The sequence below is a fragment of the Myripristis murdjan genome, chromosome 3, assembly GCF_902150065.1.
Source record: "Myripristis murdjan chromosome 3, fMyrMur1.1, whole genome shotgun sequence".
NCBI lineage: Eukaryota > Metazoa > Chordata > Actinopteri > Holocentriformes > Holocentridae > Myripristis > Myripristis murdjan.
This window is the reverse complement of record NC_043982.1, coordinates 40818623-40841895: the sequence shown is the minus strand read 5'-3', so window position 1 is coordinate 40841895 and position 23273 is coordinate 40818623. Positions and strand designations below refer to the sequence as shown.

The 23273-nt window shown below is 41.3% G+C and overlaps 1 protein-coding gene across 2 annotated transcripts; it reads right to left on the bottom strand.

Moving 5' to 3' along the window:
- Positions 1-701: 701 nt before the first annotated feature.
- Positions 702-21901, bottom strand: LOC115376665 (excitatory amino acid transporter 2-like). 2 transcript variants are annotated; one of them, XM_030076404.1, is made up of 11 exons: positions 21665-21901; positions 12027-12166; positions 11255-11407; positions 9172-9422; positions 8969-9077; positions 8442-8568; positions 6776-7009; positions 5782-5976; positions 4737-4871; positions 2184-2406; positions 702-933 (listed from the first exon to the last, which is right to left on the bottom strand). In XM_030076404.1, the coding sequence occupies exons 1-11, from the start codon at positions 21721-21723 to the stop codon at positions 862-864; spliced, it is 1698 nt and encodes a 565-aa protein (XP_029932264.1). In that variant the 5' UTR covers positions 21724-21901; the 3' UTR covers positions 702-861. The 2 variants fall into 2 exon arrangements, with proteins under 2 accessions (XP_029932264.1, XP_029932271.1); XM_030076411.1 differs by lacking the exon at positions 21665-21901 and adding an exon at positions 14597-15242 and having other exon boundaries at positions 862-933.
- Positions 21902-23273: the final 1372 nt, after the last annotated feature.

Genomic DNA, 23273 nt, shown 5'->3' with positions numbered 1-23273 from the left:
ATCAGGGCCATAATCCCCCCCCTGAGTCAAACAGTCAAAGACAATGCAGATTTAGGCCCCTTTTGCTGCACTGCCATAGGGGGCGCTGTTCTGATTTTGTTGTGTTTTGTTTGGATTCCATTTCCCATCTGTCTGCAATAAACCTTGTTTGTTTTATTTTGAAAAAAAAAAAAAAAATGAATGGTTCAGTGTCTATGAAGGTTTTATGAGAAGGCATAATGTTTCAGAAATCACTGAAATACACAAAAGCATGGATAGTGACAACCATTCGATAATTAATGAATACAAAAATAAAACAACAGCTTCAACAACAATGTCAAACAGTGGAATGGTTTTTAGTGAAATTCTGATCCTCTGACTTATTTTGTTCAAGGTCGATTTGCTCTGCCCCTCGCTCGGTCCTTGTGTTGTACTCAATCAGCAAGGCCATGATCCAAAAGTACACACATCATCACCTCTGCCGCTTACGAGCTACACAGAAAAGCAGTCATTTACAAAACAAAAAAAAAAAAAAAAAAAAAGAAAGAAAAAGAAAATGAGATGTGGTATTTTTTTCCCGTCACACAGCAGAAAGCTTGCAGCAGCAGATCAGGGCGAGTGCAAGAGCCAGTGCAAGTCTGTGACCGAGCCATCCCAGGTGTGATCCAGATCCAGAAAAAAAAAGAAAAAAAAAAAAAAGAAAACTGTCCGACTCTGTTTTGCAGAGCTAACAGCCGGCTCTGCTAACACTGATTTTTTTTTTTTTTTTTTTTGCTTTCTTGTTTTTTTTTTTTTTTTTTATTTTATTTTATTGGTATTTTGTTGGCAGAAAGGAAAAGCTGGTGGAACTCAGGGTAAGGCGCAGCAGCATCTGGATCTGCTTTACTCGCGTTTCCATGGTTCCTCCTCAACAAGAGAGAACTCTCCCGTCTTGCCATTTTTGCCCATGGTGTCCTGTAAGCAATTATCAAGGACAGCTAACTATGAGGCCAAGGCATCGTCACATGCAAACTATCAGAAGGGTTGAGAGCAGAGAAACCAGTTGTCGGTCTGTTAAAGTCAGACCAGTGACCTTGGAGGCCGAATCCCCCCCCCCACTCCCTCCCCCACACACACAACCTCATTTTCCTTATTTTCCAAAAACAAAGAAACACGAGATTTCTTTGAATATGACACACTGATAACACAGTGATGCTGTTTTTTTTTTTTAGTTTGCTCAGTGACAGATTACATTATTGCTGTCATTTATCTTGGCCATGTATTTTATGGCTTCTCTGCCCAACCGAATTACAACACTTTTCAGTGAAAAAAGAAAACATGCAACTTTTAATACGGGAGGAAAAAGTTGCATCATCACACAGGCAATGCAGTGTTGGACGATACTCTACAGTGACGGTCGATTAAAAAGCTACAGCAAACACCTTCTTGCTGTACTCTACAGAGAGAGCTAGCTACAGTACGGGTAGCAAATGAAGACTTGAGATAGGCATTAATGTGTCACTTCTGGATTAAAACACAGTGAAATAGCAGTCTTTATGCGTACCACTGACGATAAAAACACTGATTTTTTTATTTTAATTTTAAAATCATGACCAAAAACTGAAAAAACTGTAATTTGGTCAGGGCTGCCACAAATACATGTCCAATTAACAAAAATAAATGAATAAATAGATAGATAAATGAATGAATGAATGAATAAACACACATCCTTCCATACAAAATAATTTAAGACATAGCAAAGCAAAATACAAATTCAAATAGGAGCTGGTACAAGACAGAGCTTAGAGAAGGTTGATGCTTAAAAATGTATCAACACCTTTAGGCAGTTCATGAGGATTTCATGTGGGGGGGAAAATATCTTATTCATATTCATATTTTCAAAAGCAGACGTATAGAGGAGCCAGAAAAATCACTTGAATTTACACTGGTATCACAAAAACTGCTTTTTCATAGAATTAACAGGTGAGTAAATAAATATTGGGATATTTATTTAGTCTGTTCACCCTTTAACACTGTTGTTTTTTTTTTCTGTTCTTGCGATGAAAATAGAAACTTTCCTATCCGTAAATTCACACGGATGTCGATGCACAAAAGTCACATCGAAAACAAACCACGACCACAGACACGAAGAGAAACACAGACACAGCTGGGGAGGAGAGGACTCGCTACATACAAGTCTCTATATCCGTTAATGTGAAATGTACCTTGCAGTCGTCTATGTAGATTGAGTTGTGGTGACTCGCATAAACATTCTGGTTGGTGTTATTTTCATAGTAGGACTGTGTCTTTGCCATTTCAAACTCCTCGACCCGGCCCCCCAGCCCGTGCTGGGCGTCCAGGGTGTCCAGCTCGTCTTTGGACAGGTGGTAGACGATTCCCGCGCCGTAGGAGTCGCCGACCACGTTGACCGAGGTGCGAAACCGATCCCTGCAGGTCAGCAAGACAAAATGTTTAGCAAGACCAAATAAATGTCTTCCTCAAGGCGTTTGTTACTCCCTCTGTCTGTGATGACACATGGACACACTGCAAAAACTCAAAATCTTACCAAGAATATTTGTCTTATTTCAAGTCAAAATGTCTTATTTCTAGTCAAAATGTCTCATTGCACTTAAAATAAGACATGATCACCTCAGAAGTAACTTGTTTTTAGACAATTTTCACGTGTTTCAAGTGAAAATTTGCTTGTTTCATTGGCAAAATTTGTTTCTTGTTTCAAGCGAATTGTCTAAAATTGTCTAAAAACAAGTTATTTCTGAGGTGATCATGTCTTATTTTAAGTGTAATTTGATATTTTGACTAGAAATAAGACATTTTGACTTGAAATAAGACAAATATTTTTGGTAAGATTTTGAGTTTTTGCAGTGCAAAGATGTGAAGGAAAAGACAACAGGAAACAAACTGAGCTGTAATTGTAGTTCCCCCTTTTAGGCGAATGCAAGTGCAACTTTAAATGCATGAATTAAACAATGAGATGCATCATTTCTTTTTTTAAAGTTTTTGTCAAAATTGGGTCTGTAGTTTCTGAGATATTCTGTGTAGGCAAGTGGCTTTACTTACATAGCGCTTTTTAAAACACACAGTTACAAAGTGCTTCACACATGGAGAATAAAAACAAATACACTGAAAAATACAGAAAGAAAAAAAGAAAGAGCACAAATGGAGAGGACATGGAGATGCTAAGTCAATCCAAACATCTTCAGTGGAGATCCATGGAAAGGCTTGCCTATGAAAATTAATCTTAAAAGATGATTCCAGGGAGTTGGGGCCTAGACCGTGCAGGTCATCTTTTGTTTTGCATGTGGAGCGCAGGATGGACACAAAGCCAAGATCTGAGGATCAGATGAGGATGAGAAACACACAGATCACTGAGCAGATGCTGCAGCGGCTGATCAGCGTGATTCTGAAAATGAGAGCAAGCTGCATTGTTCCTTTCAAATGTTCCTTTCAAAGTCCAATAAACACACAGTGGAGCAGGTTTTTCCATTACCACTGGCTCCTTTTGTGTTTGAGGCAGGGGGAGAGGTTTGGGCTGGAGCTTATCCCAGCATGCACCGGGAAAAGGGCAGGGAAACACCCTCATCCGGTCGCCAGTCGCTCGCAGGATTCCCCCTCACAGCGGTGTGATTTTAAAAACGGAGGAATCGGCCGGCTGGTTTCATCACAGGAGACTTTTACCTGAACTCCTGCTGCTTTACCTCCACAGCTGCCTGACCGCATGCACACCAGTCATGTTATAATATCCACTGGTCAGAGCCCATTGGCCATATAGAAATTCCCAGTTTGGGATCAGTAAAGTCCATCTATCTATCCAGGCTGCACCTTATAAGCAACATATATTAATAATTAACTATTCTGTCGTGAACCAGCTCATTAGAGTCTGGTGAAACAGTTTATTTTAATACTTTAAAGCTGGGAAGCTCAGGACATTTTTTTTTAGGTTTAGCTGAACACACTGGGCTCTCCCTTTGTGACTCCACATTTTCTTCAGGTGCATTTTTTTTTTCCTCCCGCTCTCATGCAGCCAGTTGGCGTCCTGGTGACTCACCTGGTACGTGTCTGGGCTGGGGTGTGAATACAGACACAAAAAGGGGTGTGTAGGCAACAGTCAGTATCAAGGGTTGCTGGGATTTGCATCACTTCCTCGTGAGTCACGGTCCTACCCGCCGACGAGTGTTTGAGAGCGGCACACGTTAAAGCTTTTACGACGCAGAGAGGCTGAATCACCATTGTGTTAATCACTGAAGCCATAAATCATAGTAAGATACACATACGCCGTGTGAAAATGCCGTGGATTACTACTTTAATTAGATTGAGCACCACAGTTTGCGGTGGGTACCATATTATAATGCCCATAAAATGAACTCCCATTAGTTTTACTTAATGGAAAACAATGTGTAGGCATAAATAGGAAAAAAAAAAAAAACTAGACCTTCACACAGTTTTGAACAATCTTACTCCTCCACCCATCCCATCCAGTGAAGCAGTGTTTCTTTCCTTAATTGATAACCTATTTACCCAGTAAAATGATCACTCCCATGTTGTGTCCCGCCCAAACATCCTGTGATAACACAAAATACACAAAATCAAGGAAGTAAGATGTCAAGTCGTGGGGTCATTAAAGGTATGTGGATTATATTTGAACACACACAACTACAATCATGCCGTCCGGGGTGTAAAGTGTTGTTGGAGTCCACGTGCATGTGTGTAGGTGACAGGTGTGTGTGTGTGTGTGTGTGTGTGTGTGTGTGTGTACTCACAGCAGCCAGTCGACAGCCACTAAGAGACTGATGTCCTGGGTGGGGAGTCCCACGGCCGTGAGGATCAGCAGCATGGTCACCAGGCCAGCGCTGGGGATACTGGCTGCTCCCACACTGGCCAGCGTGGCCGTCATACTGGAACAGAGACAAGGTCAGACGTCAGCTGGAGGAGCCACCAGCATATTCTCACCAGTATGAAATATCTGCAAAATTCATTGGCTCTTCGGTTTCTAATAAATGTGACATAATGAAAAATGAAAATGAGCATAAAAGAAACAACGTATAGTATTGTTAATGTTAATGTTATATTATAATGTATGGATTGTGTGAAATTATTGAAGTTTTATTGTTAATATGTGCATTTAAATGCCCTGCAACTGGTTTTAATGTTGATACTGAAGCATCTCATGATAGTATCATTATTGCACTCATGCATTATAGGTTTAATTTGAATGTATTCACACACTGACAATGATAGTATAAATAATAGGTAACACTTTAAAGGAATGCTCTAAGGTTTATTTTATCGCTTTGACGGAGCTAGGCTAACCACTTCCATAGACTTGAAGTCTTTATGCTAAGCTAACATGAAATGCTACCCATAGGAACTGAAGCACTGGGCGCACAGAGGTGAACATGGTGTTGAACATCTGGTCTCAGGCTGGGGAAACTGGAAAAACGGTATTTTGCCCAAAACGTTATAACATGAATTAAACATGCTACTGCTTTAGCTGGTGTATGAATCAAGATGAGCCCAGGTATATACTAATGACTGAATGGTCTAGAATTAATGATGTTCACACCTGAGCTAAAGATTAATAATCTTTGTTATAATGTGATAATTCCTTATCAACCAATAGTGTTAATTAACACCATGACTGATGTGTTGATTATCATTTAAGGATGTGTGCCTGCCCTCTGAAACTGCACTATACAAGCACCTGATGAGAATGATGATGACAAATGATTTGACACTGAGAGATAAATCCTAACAAAAGAAGATTGGCAGATTTTTTTACAGTGCACTCTTACAACTTGTTCTCACCTGACGGTGACAATCTGACCCCAGTCAAGTTCGATGCCGTTCATCTGAGCGATGAAGATGGCCGCCACGGCCTCGTACAGCGCCGTGCCGTCCATGTTGATGGTGGCACCCACCGGGAGTACGAAGCGTGTTACTCTCTTGTCGATGCCCAAATTATCCTCTAAGCATCGGAATGTGACAGGCAAGGTGCCGGCGCTGCCATGAGAAAGAAAGACAATAAGTGCTTTAATATAGTGGAAACAGCCACGCATTTAATGAAGTTCATTAAAAACTTCTCTAACTTCACACCCAGTCCAGTTCAGGCAGATCTCACAGACATTAAAAAGTCTTATAACGGATTCTAATGACTGTCTGGAGAGGATTCATTTGACTGGATCACACTCTGATAGTTCTGAAACGTAATTATACAGTTCTACTATTCATACTGAAATATATTCATTCTGAGCTGAGTTAATAAATGCATTATCAGTTTATTAAAATAGATAGGCTAATGCCTTTGATGAATGAAGCCTTACTACAGGAGGGGGCCTGGGGAAACCTCCTATACTGTTCTGAATTCACTTCCAGGCTGAAAACTGGAGGAAGCAATCACATCTGTGACTCAGCGGTTGTTTTGTTTGTTTCGCTGGATAATTAAAAAGCGTCTCTCACAGACCATTGAGCTGAACTTGAAACAAGTGAGCTCACCTTGGGAAGGGAGAGAGAGCATCTCATGTCGTTAAAAAAGCATAAAAGTGAGGTAAATGTGAGACAAAATAAAAAAAACAAACAAACAAACAAAGATGCCTAGAAACCAACTGCTGATAGTTTCTGCTGAAATAAGAGTTACTGTTCATTGTTATGCACCATATGGCTGCGTATGAAGGGGAATCAGAGCGTTCACAGTGAGAGCGGCACATTAGAAGGGAAATCTTAATTAGAAGCAGACTTTGCTCTCCAGCGTCTCAGAGTAATAATCCTCGGAGACAAAGCGGTGAATACAGGAGAAACCCACCTGGATGCCGTTCCAAGAGCGGTGACCCACGCCTGGAAGATCCCCATGAAGAACGTGAAGGGGTTCTGTTTGACTATGACAAAATATATCAGCGGCAGAAAGATGCCACCATGGATGATCAGGCCCACGACCACGGTGACCATGTACAAGCCCAGCTGCCGTGCAACCACCTCCAGGTCGTTGATGGAGATGATCTTTCCGCAGATGAGGCAAGCAATACCAAGAGGGGAGTACCTGCACACAAATACAAGGTTGTGTTTATCGACAAACACTAAGATGCACTTTGGGTTACATTTTATTATACATTTTATTATACATCACCCAGCACCTTCACTGTTTATTTATTATTTATTATCTATATATTACATCCTAGGTTAATATACAGTCACACTGTTTTTCAGACTGGAGGGGAAGTGGTGATTCCTTAAGAGGTCGAATCAAGTCAGTTAGTTCCTGAATCCCAGTACCGGGCGTCGGGTTCTGCCACTTGGTTCTTGGTTTCGTGGTTTCATACTAACTCTCCTTAGTTTTTAGTCTTTATAGTCTTTATTGTACATATTTAGCCTTTATTCTATTTTATTTAACTCTATTATATGTTTCTACTGTTGCTGCTGGAACACCAGAATTTCCCTGGTTGGGATCAATAAAGTATATCTATCTATCTATCTATCTATCTATCTATCTATCTATCTATCTATCATTTTTGAACAAATATTGTTGATTGTACGTGGTGAAATCACCTGATTTGACTCTTACCACACCTTTGAATAGACTTTATCAGTGATAGTCACTCAAACAGGTGTGGGTTAATGGGTCTCAAACTTTTTTCAGTAATTTATCCCTGCTGGAACATTTTTTCAGCTCAGTACCCCCAGACCAGTGTGAAAAAAAAAAAAAAAAAAAAAACTTTTAAAATAAAAAGCCTATGTAAAAATGTCCAGTCCAGCTCCATCAGTGTGTGAAACAACCTGATACTGAAGATATTTTGTTGTTTCTGTTTTTGCTTCTTTTTCTCTTCTTCCTCCTTGTTGCATCGCTGCTACGTTTCCATTTTCCTGATTTTTTTTTTTTTTTTTTGGTCTTGGCTTCCCGGTCATAGCAAGCAAATGACCTTGCTTGATGACCACGGCGGCAGATTTAAACCACAAACAAACACACCTTCAGGAAACCCAGAGGGAAAACTGAATGTAAAATGTGGTTTATCAAACTTACAGTGACACTTTTTTTGAACTTATTACAGAACAGGCTTTTGTTTCAAATGAACACTTTAAAAAAAAATCTCTCGTACCCCCTATGGTACTCCAACGTACCCCTAGGGGTATGATGCATACCCTCATTTGAGAACCACTGTATTAACCCAAACTTGTGGGTGGGGGTTATGACTGATAACGTCCATTCAGTGATGTGAAAACAGTGAAATACACCATGTTGTTCATAAAATATCAAATCAGATATAATAATTACATGTGTATAAAACAGATTCACCTGGATTGAGAAAAATCTTGAGGACGGTTAGTTTGCTGGGGAGCTGTTAGGTTTGGGCTATTCTACATGTACAGTATGTAATTTTGAAAGAGAATCAAGGGTAAAAAAATAAAATAAAACAAAGTCAGGGAGTGATTTGTCATGTTGAATGAATATGGGCCAGTGTTTGCAGTGGACTTACCACATAATTGCGCCGACCAGCTTCATAACAATGTCATTCAGGATATTGAAAAACTCCAACATCAGCCTGGCCTTCTCTCCCATTTTGCCCATAATAATACCGAAAGCAACAAAAAACCCAATCAAACCTGAAAAAAGAGCATACAGTATGAAATAAGCAACTAAAAAAAAAAGAAACAACAACTGTCATTCATGTGTCTTAAACAATCAAATAACTAATAGTCACTGCAAGGTTTTTTTTTTTTTTTTTTTTTTTTTCCCAAGGCTAACACAACAAACAGATGGGAAAAAAAAATCTATCTGTGCATGAAAAAGCAAAATAAAAGCCTTTTGTGAGGGATAATATTCTTCTGTAGGTGGCAGGTAAAACTAAATGAAAGCATTTAAAAAATCAATTTAGAGGGTAAAGGTAGAGAAGCGTGCGATTAGTAATGCATTGGTTTGAGGGCGTCATTGGAAAATGAAAAGAGCGTTTGTTTTCTTTCTTTGCAGCTCTGCAGGGTGATTATTACTCAAATCCTCACTAACCAAGGACGTTCATTCCACTCTTGAACTGCAGAGACCTCTTGATGGTGAACTGGGGAGGCGCTTTTGTCCTGTTAGTGGGCACCGGGACTTTGGTGGTTACCGTCTGGATCTGGAAAAGACATGAGGGAAAAAAAAAATCAGCTAGTGAAGAGCTAGTGAGGAGACGAATGAGCCTGTGAGTGGAGACACGATGGCGGCCGTACCTGCTGGAAACAGGCCTGCACCAGGTTCTCCGGGAACAGGTTTCGGATCAGGTCGAAGAAAGCGTCCAGACTGGAGACTTCGTCGTTCTTCTTGCCCTGGCCCAGATTGGCCCTGAGCTTGGGGTTCCCCGGGTGGATGAGCAGCACCAGGACCACTCCCAGCACGGCGGCGATCACCGTCGTCGACATGTAGTACACCATGGCCCGCGTGCCCAGGCGGCCACTGGATTTGGCATCCAAACCAGCCAGTCCTGTCGGCAGGGGAGGTTTTACAGTGAGTCTGACAGTGAAGATGTAAGATACTGTATACAGCCAAAGGGTTCGTCTTACAGCGATTCCGTTTTTTCTGTGCTTGTAAGGTCAAAGTCATATGTGTACAATTTAAAAGTTTAGATTTAAAGCATTTTCAAACATATGACGGCATATTAGGTCCATTGTTGAGGAAAAAATACAGAGCTGGCGAAACGGGGGGTAATATTCAGAGGAAAAATAATTGTTATCAGTATGTTGTTTTCCTCAGGTCAGGTCCAAGTTGCATGCTTATTACAATATTGTGATTCTGGGCTAAAAATCACCAGGATTTCCTTGTTACTAAATCTAACTGTGAAGCAGCTGCAGGCCTGAAAGACAGCGAGCTGCAGCAGAGTGAAGCCGCGTGCTTCCTTTACCAAAAACAATATAAAAGAAGAACTTTTTTTCTGATTTTATTTCTCATAAATTTGTGACTGTATAATCAAAGATTTTCTGGGTTTTTCTCATAAATTTGTGAGTTTTTTCTTTTTTTTCATACTAGTGCCAAGCAACACTTTATTTATGCAGCACCTTACATACAAAAATGTAGCCCAAAGTGCTTCACACTGCAAGAATAAAACAAAACAGACAAAAACAATAGACAACAATAAAAATGATGCTAGTTTAAAAATTGCAATAATAAATGCTATAAATTTTTAAAAACAAATAAATAAGTCAATGAAATAACATTTTTAAAAAATAAATTAAACACTAGGATTAAAATAAATATGAAAGCCAATCATTTGCATTACTGCAAAATAAAAGCCAGATTGAAAAGATGCACATTGACAAGAACACACCTGCACTTGATTGGCTCTCCTCACTGAAGAATCACTGAAATCCTTCCAATCAGGCAACTTTACTGTATCTGAACCGGCTGGAAACCGTCCAATCAGCAGGCTTATGTCATTTGAATTAGGGGGCCTGCTGTTGTCAGCCAATCAGGGTCCAGAGCTCAAGTTACTGAACTAACTAAACTACATTTATTAAAAAAAAAAAAAAAAAAATCTCGTTGTTATCCTGTGAGAACTGAATGATGTGGAGCCTGGAAGACATCCAAACTAAACATGAAATATGGGCTGAGCTGCAGAACGGAGCCGCGGAATTTTCAACGTCGTAAGTATTCTCGATGTGTCACTTATCAAATGAAACGCTGTGTATGATTTACTAAGCCCCGTAAGTTTCCCTGGAGGCATGGCGAGTGAAGCTGGCAAAGGCATTAAACTCATTTTCAACAAAGCCAGCTGCTTTTGTGCCGCTGGCCGCCTCGGAATGATTATTAGGGATTGTGTCCGGTGATGAGAGCTACTGCCATGGATATTTTAGACGCAGGCGGGTCAACACGGCCGTGATGAAGGTGCTACTGCAGCAATGCAGCCGGAGCCGGTTCGATAGATGATTTTAATTAGAACAGAATATGATATATCCCGTTTCCATAAGCCAAAACTACAGGCAGCATGCCGGCTTAACTTTATGGAATAGAATTAATTGTCTGAGTTGTGTTTTTTAAGTAGTCAGCCCCTGAACATAATTTTTTGGGGGAAAATAGCCTTAAAGGCAAATTTGAATCTATTTCCCTGCATAAAAAAGATTTAAAAATATATAAACCATTGTAGGAACAGGGCGGGACAAAGCCAGCTGTGGGCCACGTCTCATATTAAACATGAAGTCAAATATGCATTTTTGCAACTTGCCTGAAGGAAATATAAACCTACAGCTTCATTTTCATGACCCGTGTCTGTAAATCACTGACAGAGAAAGCAACGGCCCCAGTGCAGAATCTCTCACCCACCTGTGACCAGACTGGAGACAATGAGAGGCAAAATAAGCATCTTCAGCATCCTCATCAGGATCTCTCCCGGGAAGCCGATGACCATAATCACATCAGCAGGGAGAGGCGAATAATGCCGCAGCAGCATCCCGGAAACGGAACCGAGAAACACACCTGAGCCAGAAAAGATTCATCACATCAGCGGTGAACACTGTCATGACTGAGACGGGGACTTAAAATATGAAAAAATAACAGCGTGTCAAACATAAGTTCACCTCTCACTCACAGTCGCTCCAAAATAAAATCATTTGAGGATCACACTGCCACACTCTTGAATTCAGTCAGTGAATAAATTGAAATGGTTATTGAGGAAGACACATTTTTCACATCTGAAAACACATGCGCCTTCAGGTTTGAGGTAATTACAGCAAACTGTTACTCACCCTTACACTTCAACTCAGATTAGTTTGACTGAATCTCTGAACTTGCTTTGGATAAAAACACCTTTGATGCAAATGTTTCCTGAACTGTTTCTGTCCACACATGCCAGTTCACTACAGCTGAGAGCAAAGGTGTTGCACATTATGAAGATGCATCCTAATTCTACTTGTTTCTACACATGCAAATAAAAAAATAAAAGGGGATCTAATGGCAGATTTTGAGGATCAGTGAGGCCACAGAGCCAGGACTGTGTGCTACTATGATTTTCTTTGAATGCTGGCCTTTAAATATGACCACAAAGGAAAAAAATGTGAATAAACTGATGCTTAGTGAAAGCAGACCTGCAACTTACCAAGGATGGTGAGAGTCAGAACCATATTCTTCATGATTTTATCACACACTCCCCAGCACGGCTGCTCGGGAGCGTCCACAATGGGCTCCAGATGGCTTTCATGTATCCTGACCTCCACTTGCTTCTGCATTTTGTTGGCACTGAAAGACGGATGGATGGACAAGGTGGGAAACATTATTGACGAGTGAAAACAGCTCCCCACGTTACGTAACAGATTTTTCTCTGCGGAAGACAGTTTAGTCATCAAAACAATGTGAAAGTGAGAGAGGAATTAATCGATGCCGCTGGCTGACAAGAGTCCATTTAGAAAATAGCTCAGGTTGAAGGGAAACAGAGGAAATACTGGAGGGAAAAAAAAAATCAGATCGAAATACACAAAGAGTCAGAATGTTGCTGACAGGTGTTATTTTTAGTATTTAGGCATTTTAAGCATCAAATCTGTACATTATCTGCCTTTTTATTTTTTAAAGGAGCAAGACATTTCTACCTTTTTTGAAATTATGCACTGGACAGAACCAGGAAGGACAGCAGGTCAAGAGCGAGATTCAAACTTAGAGCAGCTTCAGGAAAAAAAAAAAAAAAAAAAAAACAGCCTAACCAGCCGGGCCACAAGGACGTAATTGAAATTTTTATTGGTCCGCCTTGCACGCACCTGCTGCATGATGCTCGCTTTTTGAAGGCATTATGAAGCAACATTGCCTGGAGTAGGGCCTTACAAACCTTAAATAAATAACAGCTCATAATAATGATTTTTTCCCCTGTGAAACACTGTACAATATTGTTTACTAGACTAGTATTTTTTTATTTATTGTGTCATTAACAATAAATGGAGCCACACGCACAATGCAGAGTGGCCTTTCATTATTAGAAAGCCATCATTCAAAAGGCATTACCAAAGACTCAGTAAGTATTATTCCACTTTCCTTTTCTTTTCTTCCTACAGTTGAATTTGTTATGTATATTTTCCCTTCTGTTATGCCTGCTTTTGTTGACTGTATAAGCACGATAATTTAGCATCGTGTTGGGTGATCAGTTTTTGTTTAGGATGAGAGTCGTGAGCCGCTAAAGCTGCGTGTGCTTTTGTGTCTTAAGCACATCGAAAACAGTGGATTTGTGTTTTCGCTGCTGTGTATTTGCACAGGCATGTTTGAGTGTCGGCGGTTTGAGTGAGTCCGCACACGTAAGTGATCTGCGGATTTCTCTGATAATCTCGGTGCTTAGAGATGCTACACCGCACTTTGAGGCCTTCCCCTCATTCATCCTCCGATCCGCTCGTTCATCTTCCTGCATCATCACGTCACTGAAGCAACAAGTACCTGAGGTTTGTTGTGGTCTGGCTTAAAGCCTCTTTGACTTAAAGATCAGCTCTCCCCCGTGCACCCTTTAAATCCCCTGCAGGACACAGACGTGCACAGTTATGTAACTCCGAACGCCCCTGTCGTTTGGACACACTCGTGTCCTGTGAACTGTTGTCACTTTGTCCCAGATCAAGTGTCTGAGCTGACCTTTGTGACCTGGCCACCTGGCACATCATTTTCCTTCCAACACAAAATGAAGAAGCACCGGAGACTCTCGGCTAAACATCAGGAGATGAATGAAAAGTTTCCTCCACAGCACGTTTTTGCAACATGCATTTCTTCACTTTAGAAAGTTCAGAGAAAAGTTTAATTCTACGTGGTGTTTGAGGACCGATAAAGCCTGGCGTGCTTCCCCTCATGTCTTCAAAATCATATCTGACGATTTCTTATTTAAATTTCCTGCTATGCAAGACACGCAAGCGAGCGGTTAGAAGTCGGCAAAAGAAGGACTGCCAAGTCAATCAGGAGTGTCTGATACATTGTGCTTCTGCAGTAATGAGGCGTAAGCCCTTTAAAGAGGATAAAATTAGCGCTCCAAGCACAGAAGTTGATTGAGTTACGCAACGGCAAAGGGGCTTCCCATGAAAAGTCAAGGTGTCACCACCACATGCCAGACGTCACTTCGAGACAGAGGATTACAGATTTGATTCACAAGTTTTTTTTTGCTTTTTTTTTTTTACAGATGAGGACACGAAAGCCTCTGAAACAAATCACTCAAAACCAGCGGCAGATGAAAAAAAAAAAAAAAAAAAAAAAGTAGTCGTGAATGTTAAAGACTGAGCATTATGGTTTGTATAATTAGTTTGGTGCCAAACAAAGGAAATGTTTAAAGAGGTGAAGGATTTTTTTTTTTCTGCTGCAAGTAATGCTATCTCCTAAATGCACGAACGGCCTCGCCATATTCCCTGTCGACGAGCTTTATAAAGGCCTCTGCGGGCGAAGCGGCAGTAAGACGGATGCAAAGGGGTCAAAGGGCAGAACAGGACCGAGTGTACAAGTACGCTGTTACCAAAGAGGAGTGATAGCTAATTCTGAATGACAACATCCTTCCTCCTCTAATGCGGCACTAACTAATGATGTAAAAATTCACAAAGGTTAAGTGTTACTACTTTCTGAACACGGCAGAATAATTTGTTGCACTCGTCCCAGTTCAGATCAGGGAAAGCTACTGTCACATCACAGCAATACTGGAGTGTTTGAAAAATTGCTTACCGGTTATTTTGTATGTTGCTTGGGGTCCAAATGTGTTTTTCTTTCTTTTTTTTCCCTGGAGAGAAGCTACACAGCCATGGGCCTCAGTGTAAAAGCAAAAATCATGACTCATCCATTTTTGTAAATCCAGTCAGAATCCCCCCCCCCAAAAAAAGAAGTCCAAGCGTGTTTCGTCCCCTTTAGGAGCTCCAGAAACGTCAAAAATCTGCAGAGAGGCTCTTCCTCGGCAACCGGTCAACAGTTTCCACGATCACAGGCGGCTGCTCATTCAACACCAGGCATGTGTGTGTGTGTATGTGTGTGTAATGCTCAACTGACCAACCTGCAGGTCCACCTGGAGACTCCCACAGCTAGAAGGGAGGAGTCACCCGGCCAGGCTTAGTGGTGAGCAGGGAGTGAAAATCCTTGTTGCTGTGTGTTGCTGTTGTTGTTGTTTTTACTTTTACTTCTCTGTGTAATCCTTTCAAACAGAATAAATTTGAATGCACAACCAAGATCAGGACTCAAAAGGCCCTTTAATGAGTGAACGCAAGCCTGGACATGGCAGAACAAAGTCATGGGTGTGTTTGATAACAGACGTTGGTGACATTTCAAATAGCTTGAATTGTGCGGTGATAAATGTGTGGAAAAACTATCACAGAGAAGAAAAAAAAAATGATTGCATATTCATTAGGCAAATGCTTAACAGCCTATTATCCGAGTTCAAGCACTGCACTCGCAGCATCTGAGTCCAGATGATTAATAAGGGCCTGAAAGAATCGTCGAGGATGGATTTTGTACAAGCTTCTCTCAAATTTTGTTGGAAGTTCAGCAGTGCCCTGGCTACTCACTCACAATAGCTAATCACTACCAACAGCACACACATTTTAACACACACACACACACAGAGTGTATCATGATGGATTATCTCGCCCGCTGTCAACAAAGATGTGCACACAAACACCAGTGACCAGCATCACGTGCTCAGCAGCATGAAAGGGGAAAAAGTAGTAAATCCAGGCAAGACTGTCTCGGCGTTCCTAACAGGCACCGTCACGCAAAACAAGCTTCCCTCCTTCTCCCGTCAGCTGCTGCAAGCATTTTACCGTTTTGTTTTTCTCTCTTATAGTTTTGTTTAAGGTTACATTTAAAAAAAAAAAAAAAAAAAAGGCTGATGATATGTGTCCTGTCCCTCCTGTGTATTATCTGCAATCCAAAAATGAAAGGTCTTCAGATCATCAGTGAGCTTATGCATTATGCAAGAAAAAGATGAGCTCAGTGTGATCGTAATGTAAAGTGAGTTGAGTTTGGTTGAGTTAACTTGCCTTCATTAATATGGGAGCCAGGTAAAGTAAAGGCAGATGTTTAGCACCTAAGCTCTGTAGCAGAAAGCAGACTTCAATGAAAGAAAAGAAAAAATGAAAAGTTGAGTAAGAGCAAAACTGAAGTGAATGTAACTCCCAGTAGTTTGTTTGGTGAAATCACATAATTTACGTCTGATTTTCAGTCAGGATTTCTCATTTCTGACAGATGTGAGCACGCTGCTGGATTCTGCTCCTCATCTTTGTCTAGGATTATTATAGACTAACATCTATCTGTTGTATCTGTTGTTTAAAATAACGAATATCTTTAAAATAACATGACCTACAATGGGAACGACGAATTCCATACTTCTCTGCTGCAGTTCGTATCTCAGCTCCCAGTTCATTCAGCAGAGACGAAGAGCAACATCATCATCACTGTGAGCGAGGCCTTGATTTGAATGTGCTTTGGTGCTGCGACATGGTCCTTTATTTTCAATAGACACAGAAACACAATGTGTGTAACACCAAAGTAATCCCACATTTGAATTTCACTGTCACTCATGAGGCCATTTGTGGCGCAGCATGAACGTTCAAATTCAATCGTTTTTTAAATTTTTTCATTTGCATTTGCCGCTGCATTTAATAGCCCTGACATTTTATTTAAGCAGAGATTTGCATGTGTTACGATTAGCCTTATTCAAAAGATAAGGCAAAATTAAAGTGCATTTCCTGAACTGCACAGATGTGTTTCATGTAATTGGACAGATCAATATCTACTTTATGATCCCCACAGGGAAATTTGATAAAGTCAGACCCGTCAACACATGTGGGCACACAGCACCTGCAAACAGAAGACGTTCTAAAGTCTGTAACCTCTGATTATTTTGGGCCACAGTTTTAAATTGAGCTCTGCATCGGTGGCAGGTCATACTGAGAGGTCAGAGTATGGGAAATATCACAGAGGATTGTCTTTGCCTGATGAAGTCACTGGTCAAATAGAAACTGGAGGTTATAATAATCTTTTGTACAGATGATTTTTTTTTTTTTTTTTTTTTTAAACAATAACTGTGATTTTGATGCCACAGCAAGGCTCCCCACCTGAGTGCACTCTCTAAAAAAACAAGAATATTCCAGGTTAAAGTGCTACCATTAAAGACATCAGTACACTTACAGGACTGAGCATGTGTGATTGCCTGGTCATGTACAACCACCAGACTGTGATCACCAACCTCTCTGGGATCAGTCACTGCCATTATGTGAAAACTGCCCCATCATTTTCCTCATATGCTTGTGCTCTCTCTAACAAGGCATTTGAAATGTCATTACCAAAGACATGCCAAGCTACAGGCCAAGGTCGTCAAAATGTTACAAATCCATTTTTCCAGGAAATCAGTGTAGCGGCAAATACACAAAATGTTTTACTGTTTACATTTGGATGACCATTTTGAGTTTTCTTACCTTATAGCAATGCATGTCTTTGATAATGACATTTCAAATTGCCTCTATGGTCCAAAAGCATATAAAATTAATGACATTTTAATTATTCTGACTGCATTATAGTGTAGTTTCATGAAACATATCATGCAGTTTGAGAAATGCATTTTAATGTCCAGCTTCCATTATCATTTGGATAATGCTAATCATAAAGCATGCAAATCTCCATTTAAATAGAATGTACACTATTATAGTAAATGGCAAAAGTGGAAAAGTGCAGATGACATTTATGAGTTTGAATCTTTCGTGTGAGCCGAAATTTTCACTTACAAGTGGCAAATTAAGTTAAAATATATGTTAGGATTGTAGTTTTACATTTCTACTGTTTGCCGGGCTTTACAGGGGACAAGCATGGTACCACTTTGTCTCTACTGCTGGCATGGCCGTGGCACTGTGTAATAATAATAATGATAATGATGCTGTTGCCATGGTAGCACTCGGTTGTTTACAACAGGGCGTCCATGGTTCTGTACCAGGGTGAGCAATCATGTGCCACGGTGGGCCGAGAGAGTGTGCAGGTTTTACATCCCAGCCAAACTCCGCACCAGTGATTTTGCTGATTGGCTCACCTCCAAGCAGAGAGAGTGAACTGTTCAGAGAAATCAGCGGTGGCAGCGGCGGCGTTCAGCTGGGGCGAAAACCTCGGCCCTCCGCAGCACACGAGGCCCAGACCCTGCTCTGTGTGGTCAAGATCGTGCGGCGGCAGAGGATCTATTGGTGATGGTATGATACTATGCATTATGTTCTGACGGGGTGGCATGAAAGCATTTTATTTATGATCTACCCTCACACTGAGGTGGCCACAATGCCATTTAGCAACATCCTGGCCATGGCACCATTTTCTGTTCATGGCAGGAAAGCAGCAGTTTTGTCCAGTCAGAATCAAAAGAAGCTTGATTACAGTCTTTTTGAGGGGAAATAACGGCTGAGGACAGCGATCCCGCTGTGCAAAATGTGCCTGTTTTCCATACGGGCGAGCGATATCTTGTATCTGTGGAGTGTGTGTGTGTGTGTCTTGATCCGTCTCTAAGTTGCTCTCAGTCCTTGGACAGGGAAAGTGAGACAATCTGAGGGCACATGGCAAAGCATTTATCCCTTGCTCATGCAAGTCCACACCTTGTCCCGCCTTTTCTCTCCTCTTGACCAAGCCGACCTCATGCCGCACCACCTGACAACACAAACCACGCTTAGACAGCAGGTGTCTATAATTAACTAATCTGTTCTGAGCCATGCTAATCCAGCACCCATACACACAGAGATGGATCAGACACACTTACTCCTCACTAAACAAGACTGTGGCTGTGATGTATTGGAAAATATCTCCATAGTTCATCCTTTTGTCAGCTATGATGGCATTTCATGCCTGCTGCTGATCTCAGGCTACTCCAGCCTCTCAGTTATCCTCATGCCCTAAAAGTCATAATCCCAACCATAAACTCACTCTGACCAAATAGAAAATAATTCTGCATGATACTTCATGAGTTGCCCTACATTTCTACATACATCCAAGTTAAAACCAAATAAAATTACTATCATGCACTAACCCTTTACACAACATGGCTGCTCCACAGTAGGGAGCGACCACAATCCCAGTGGGTAAAATGGTGGTAATCCAGGAGCCCAAAACAGTGAGGATTAATAGGGTTTTCTGAGGGTGCCATTCACCAGGGAGCCAGACCTACAAGCCAGCTGTCACAAAAAGATGAAATAAAATGTCTGTGAAATTGAGGCTTTTCTTGAACTCAGTGTGATTTTAAAAGCAATTGTCATCATGCACAGAGAGCTGAGGCTTCATCTGCGGTAACTGGGGCTTTTCTACTCTGAGTATCTACCCATTTATACGCCGAATAAAAGAGAATGAAGCCACCAGACCAGGCTGCTCTTTTTCAAGGTTGGTCCTTTTTTTCTCTCCTTTTTTTTTTGGCACAGAAACACAGTAGCAGTGCCGTGATCTGAGCTCCAGCCCTACAGATGAGGAGTCCTGCTGCTTTCGCCTCCAGCCAGACACTGAGACACACCTGGGATGCAAGCTGAATGCAGTTAAGTGCAATTGGGAGTGTGAAAGAAAACCCAGCAGTGCTCCGGCTCCTTGTGCTGTGTTAATTTAAACTCACAACCTCAGGAATTTAGGTATCACCTCAGAGCTCCAGTTTCTCCGGTTTCAGTTCGAGTGACGTCAGAGCACACAGAAATGCATGAAAACAAAGCACCAGTCGCAGTTTACAGTAAGAATTGAATCAGAGAGAGTCCACTACTTTTAATTTAATTTAGCTGCATACACTGCTGATGTTCCCCCTGCAGCGAAATATAGATTTTCTTTTTCTTGTTAGCATCCCAAGCTGACACAATGCTATGCGGGTCAGACATTTAAAAGTCTGAAAATCCAAGTTTCGGCCTGAAATGAATGCAGAATTAAAACCCAGAGTGAGAAGCTCTGCATTAGAGAAATTTCGGAGGAAGAGATTTAGATTTCCCGTTTGTTCAGTCCTGACCCACATGACTCAAAAATATTGAGTATCAGGTTTGCATTTGCGTTTGCATTTTGTAAGAATTCTTTTTAATAGTAAAAACATTCTGGTTCGAACTGTGATCACTCCCTCCAGAGCCATCCGCCCGGCAAACTTCATCTAAATCCATGTGTTTCTGTTTTAAATATATATGAAAATAGATTAAGAGATGAAAACAACTTTGTTCCACCTTCACTGTTGGAAATAATCCAATTTCAAAAGCCAATTAAAAACAAAACCAACCCTAATTGCATACAGTATGAGCTTAAAACTTTCTCTGTTAATGTGTTTATTGCAAACTTCATAAACATAAGACATTATATAAACCCAATAATGAGCCTGTTTTACCTCAGCACAGCACAAACAGCTCCTTTACAGCCTGAAACAGATGTACGGTTCAACAAATCAAAGTGTGGTTAATGGTGGTAGTGGGACAACAAGTGTTTGAGCAGATGGCGCCATACTGTAAATAAGAACTGAGTTTTCTGCAGAAATAAAATGAACAAATGATGTCTGTGTTATATTATTCCTGTAAGTTATTGTGTTTCTGTTTTATGGCGCAAAACGCTGAGTTGCATTGAAGTGCCGTGCAAATAAAGTCTGATTGAACACGGTGAGGCAGAAAAAAAAAGCAGCCACTGTTCTCACGGGTCAATAGCAGCCATGCTTAGCATCACCGAGACATGGATTACAAACATGATGCATGCCTGATGACCCTGTTTTGACGCTAATCCTATTCCTCTCCTTACAATACACTATAAACAAACAACCACAGCGAGCTGCAAATTTATACAGCAAATATGACACACGAGCATAATACTTTGCTGTATTCTACTGCATTTCATCAAAGTTGTTTGTTTTTACCCTATGTGCAAACTTTAAATGCATGGATGTCAGAATGAGTTAGTTTATAGTGAAGCCAGGAAACTATCAAGCACAACCCGTCCAATTAATTTTTACTCAGAGTTTTTAGCCCTTTGGGGTATTCCTCTGAATCTGAACTGCATCCTCTTGCTTTTCAGCGGTCCACGGTGAGGCTGAATCTCACAGCAACCCCCCTCTTTCTACACTGATGCACGGTGATGAAAGGGCAATAGTCGAGGTTTCATCTCTTTGAAAACTTCTCACGTCCATAAAATAATTTAAACCGCGCTGTCTCATGTCAGAGGGCAGCTGCTCCTGTCCTGAGATGCACTCAGACGCTTAACAGGGCGTCTCAAATAAACGTCGTCATCCTCAGAATCAGCAGCCTTTGCCGTATAATAACACATGCAAGTGGAAATGGACCAACTCTAATGTACAGGAGTTCAACTGTTTGTGTGCTAATGGTTTTCACTGGCAGGCGTTTTGCCAGAATCCTGGTTTGACCTGTGAGCCATTTGGACGGGACAACTGCGTGGGTTTATTAGCAGCGGCCATGTTATGCTCAGGTATGCTCAGATCTAGGTCACACCAACGCCGCTGTAACAACTTAACACTTCAACAGATGGCTGCCTACGATGACTGAACTACCAACTATCCTCGACAGGCCAAGGGCTTCTTCTAGGAATTCCTGCCACACCAATACATATATATATAAATATTAATATAAATATGACACTAATGAAGATGCAGTTTGTTTCACCATGAAGGGGAAATCTCAACCTTTCAAATCCTTGGCAGGCTTTCTCTACTTAAAATTGTAAATAATCTATACCCATTAAGATATCTACAAATATATTAATGAAGGGATAATGTGTGATTATCCAGTATCGGTGTCCTTGTATTAATCGAATGGTACTCACCTGTGGAAGTCCTGTCCTCCGTACATTTGTAGGGCTTTGTTACTCGGAGAGAATGCCATTTTGCCTCAAAATCAAGTGCACGTGTGCTTTATAATAGTCTCTTTTTGAAAGTCTTTACATGAGTTTTGGGAGGCCAGTCATTCAGGTCTTGCAGCAGGTTTCAAGTGTTGCCCTGTTGTAAGACATGGAAATCCTTGCACCTCCCCCTTGCAGCCAGGACGGGCAGACACAGCACACACACACACACACAGAGAGAAAAGGGTGGGGCGGGGGATTGGAGATGAGAGGTCAGTGCATCCTCTGTGCTGTGGAGCAGGTACTGGGGGGGAGTGGTGATTAGTACACATTCACCTCCACTGTTTTTGGTCATCATGACATCATAAAGTAACATGGAGGCCTCCTCTTGGGCCACAGGTAATAAGTCCCTTCACCTGCAAATAGCAAAAACACCCATTTTGAATGCACTTGCATGTCCACCGATGGCATTTATTTGTGTTTGCTGATGTGGCTCCAGTCTCTGTTTTCACGGTGTGCAATGTGCTGCCCTTTAAAATCCAGCTCCACTCACGATTTCCTGCAATTGCCAAGTCATTCTTTTATATGAGAAATAATGAACTCGGGCTGCCATTCATCACCCGCTTTGTTCCTGATGCAGTTTGCAAGTTGCAGAGGTGAACTACTGTGCTACTCATTGTTTAATTGGCCAGGATTAAAAGGTGTCCTGAGCAAAGCTGCAAGAGAGCACAGCGAGCGTTTGCGTCTCAGGAGTAAGAGCTATGTTTAGCAAATCCTCTCAGTGTGTTTCTCAATGACAGCACATGTTGGACAGTCTGCAGAGAAACTCACGAACGTATAACCTCACATGCAAACGCACCGCAGACACACCAGAACATACGAACTTGCGGCCTGAACGCGCTGTACTTGAATATGCACATGCGCTCATGCAGCTCTGAACATGCATGTAAATATGTGCAAAGAAAGGCTTTCCAGGGATTTCCCAGTGGTGACATTGTAGGAATGTTTTATATCGAGCAAATGCAATATAGTTACCGCCTACATTGGAATCTGAAGTCTAAAAAAAAAAAACATCATTGTTGTGTATTTCAGCCGACACACAGTGACTTGTCTGGACGTATCATGGCGTGGGCACGGAGAACAGCCTCAATGCAACGGTGCACATGAAAACCACCTCTTAGTTTTATAATGTTGACACAGATGGAAAATCTTTTCTGCAGCTCACATGATTGAGATGGTGCAAGTACATGCAGTACAATAACATCTACACATCATTTTCACACATTATGTGCTATTCACACATCATACGGCACCGACAGCACTAGGTACAAAACAGGCCCCCTTCCTTACAGGAGTACTTTGGCGTTTTCGGTAAAATACCATTTTTCTGACTTACCCAGACAGAGACAAGATGTTTGATATCATTTTCACCTCTGTACACCCAGTGGTTCAGTTCCTATGCGTAGCATTTTGTGTTACCTTAGCATAAATACTTGAAGTCTATGGGAGTCGTTAGCCTGGCTTCATCAAAGTGAAAAAATAAACCTTACAGCAACTCCGAAGCTGTCTTATTGACAGAGTGTCTCATGCGAAT

Bases quoted from the DNA above. Each gene is read 5' to 3' on its own strand.
- LOC115376665 (XM_030076404.1), bottom strand. From the start codon at position 21,723: ATGGCATTCTCTCCGAGTAACAAAGCCCTACAAATGTACGGAGGACAG. The intron at 4,872-5,781 runs GTGAGAACAAGT...TCTCTGTTCCAG, and splicing joins GGTCAGATTGTCACCGTCAG to TATGACGGCCACGCTGGCCA. The intron at 934-2,183 runs GTACATTTCACA...AATTGCTTACAG, and splicing joins TCTACATAGACGACTGCAAG to GACACCATGGGCAAAAATGG.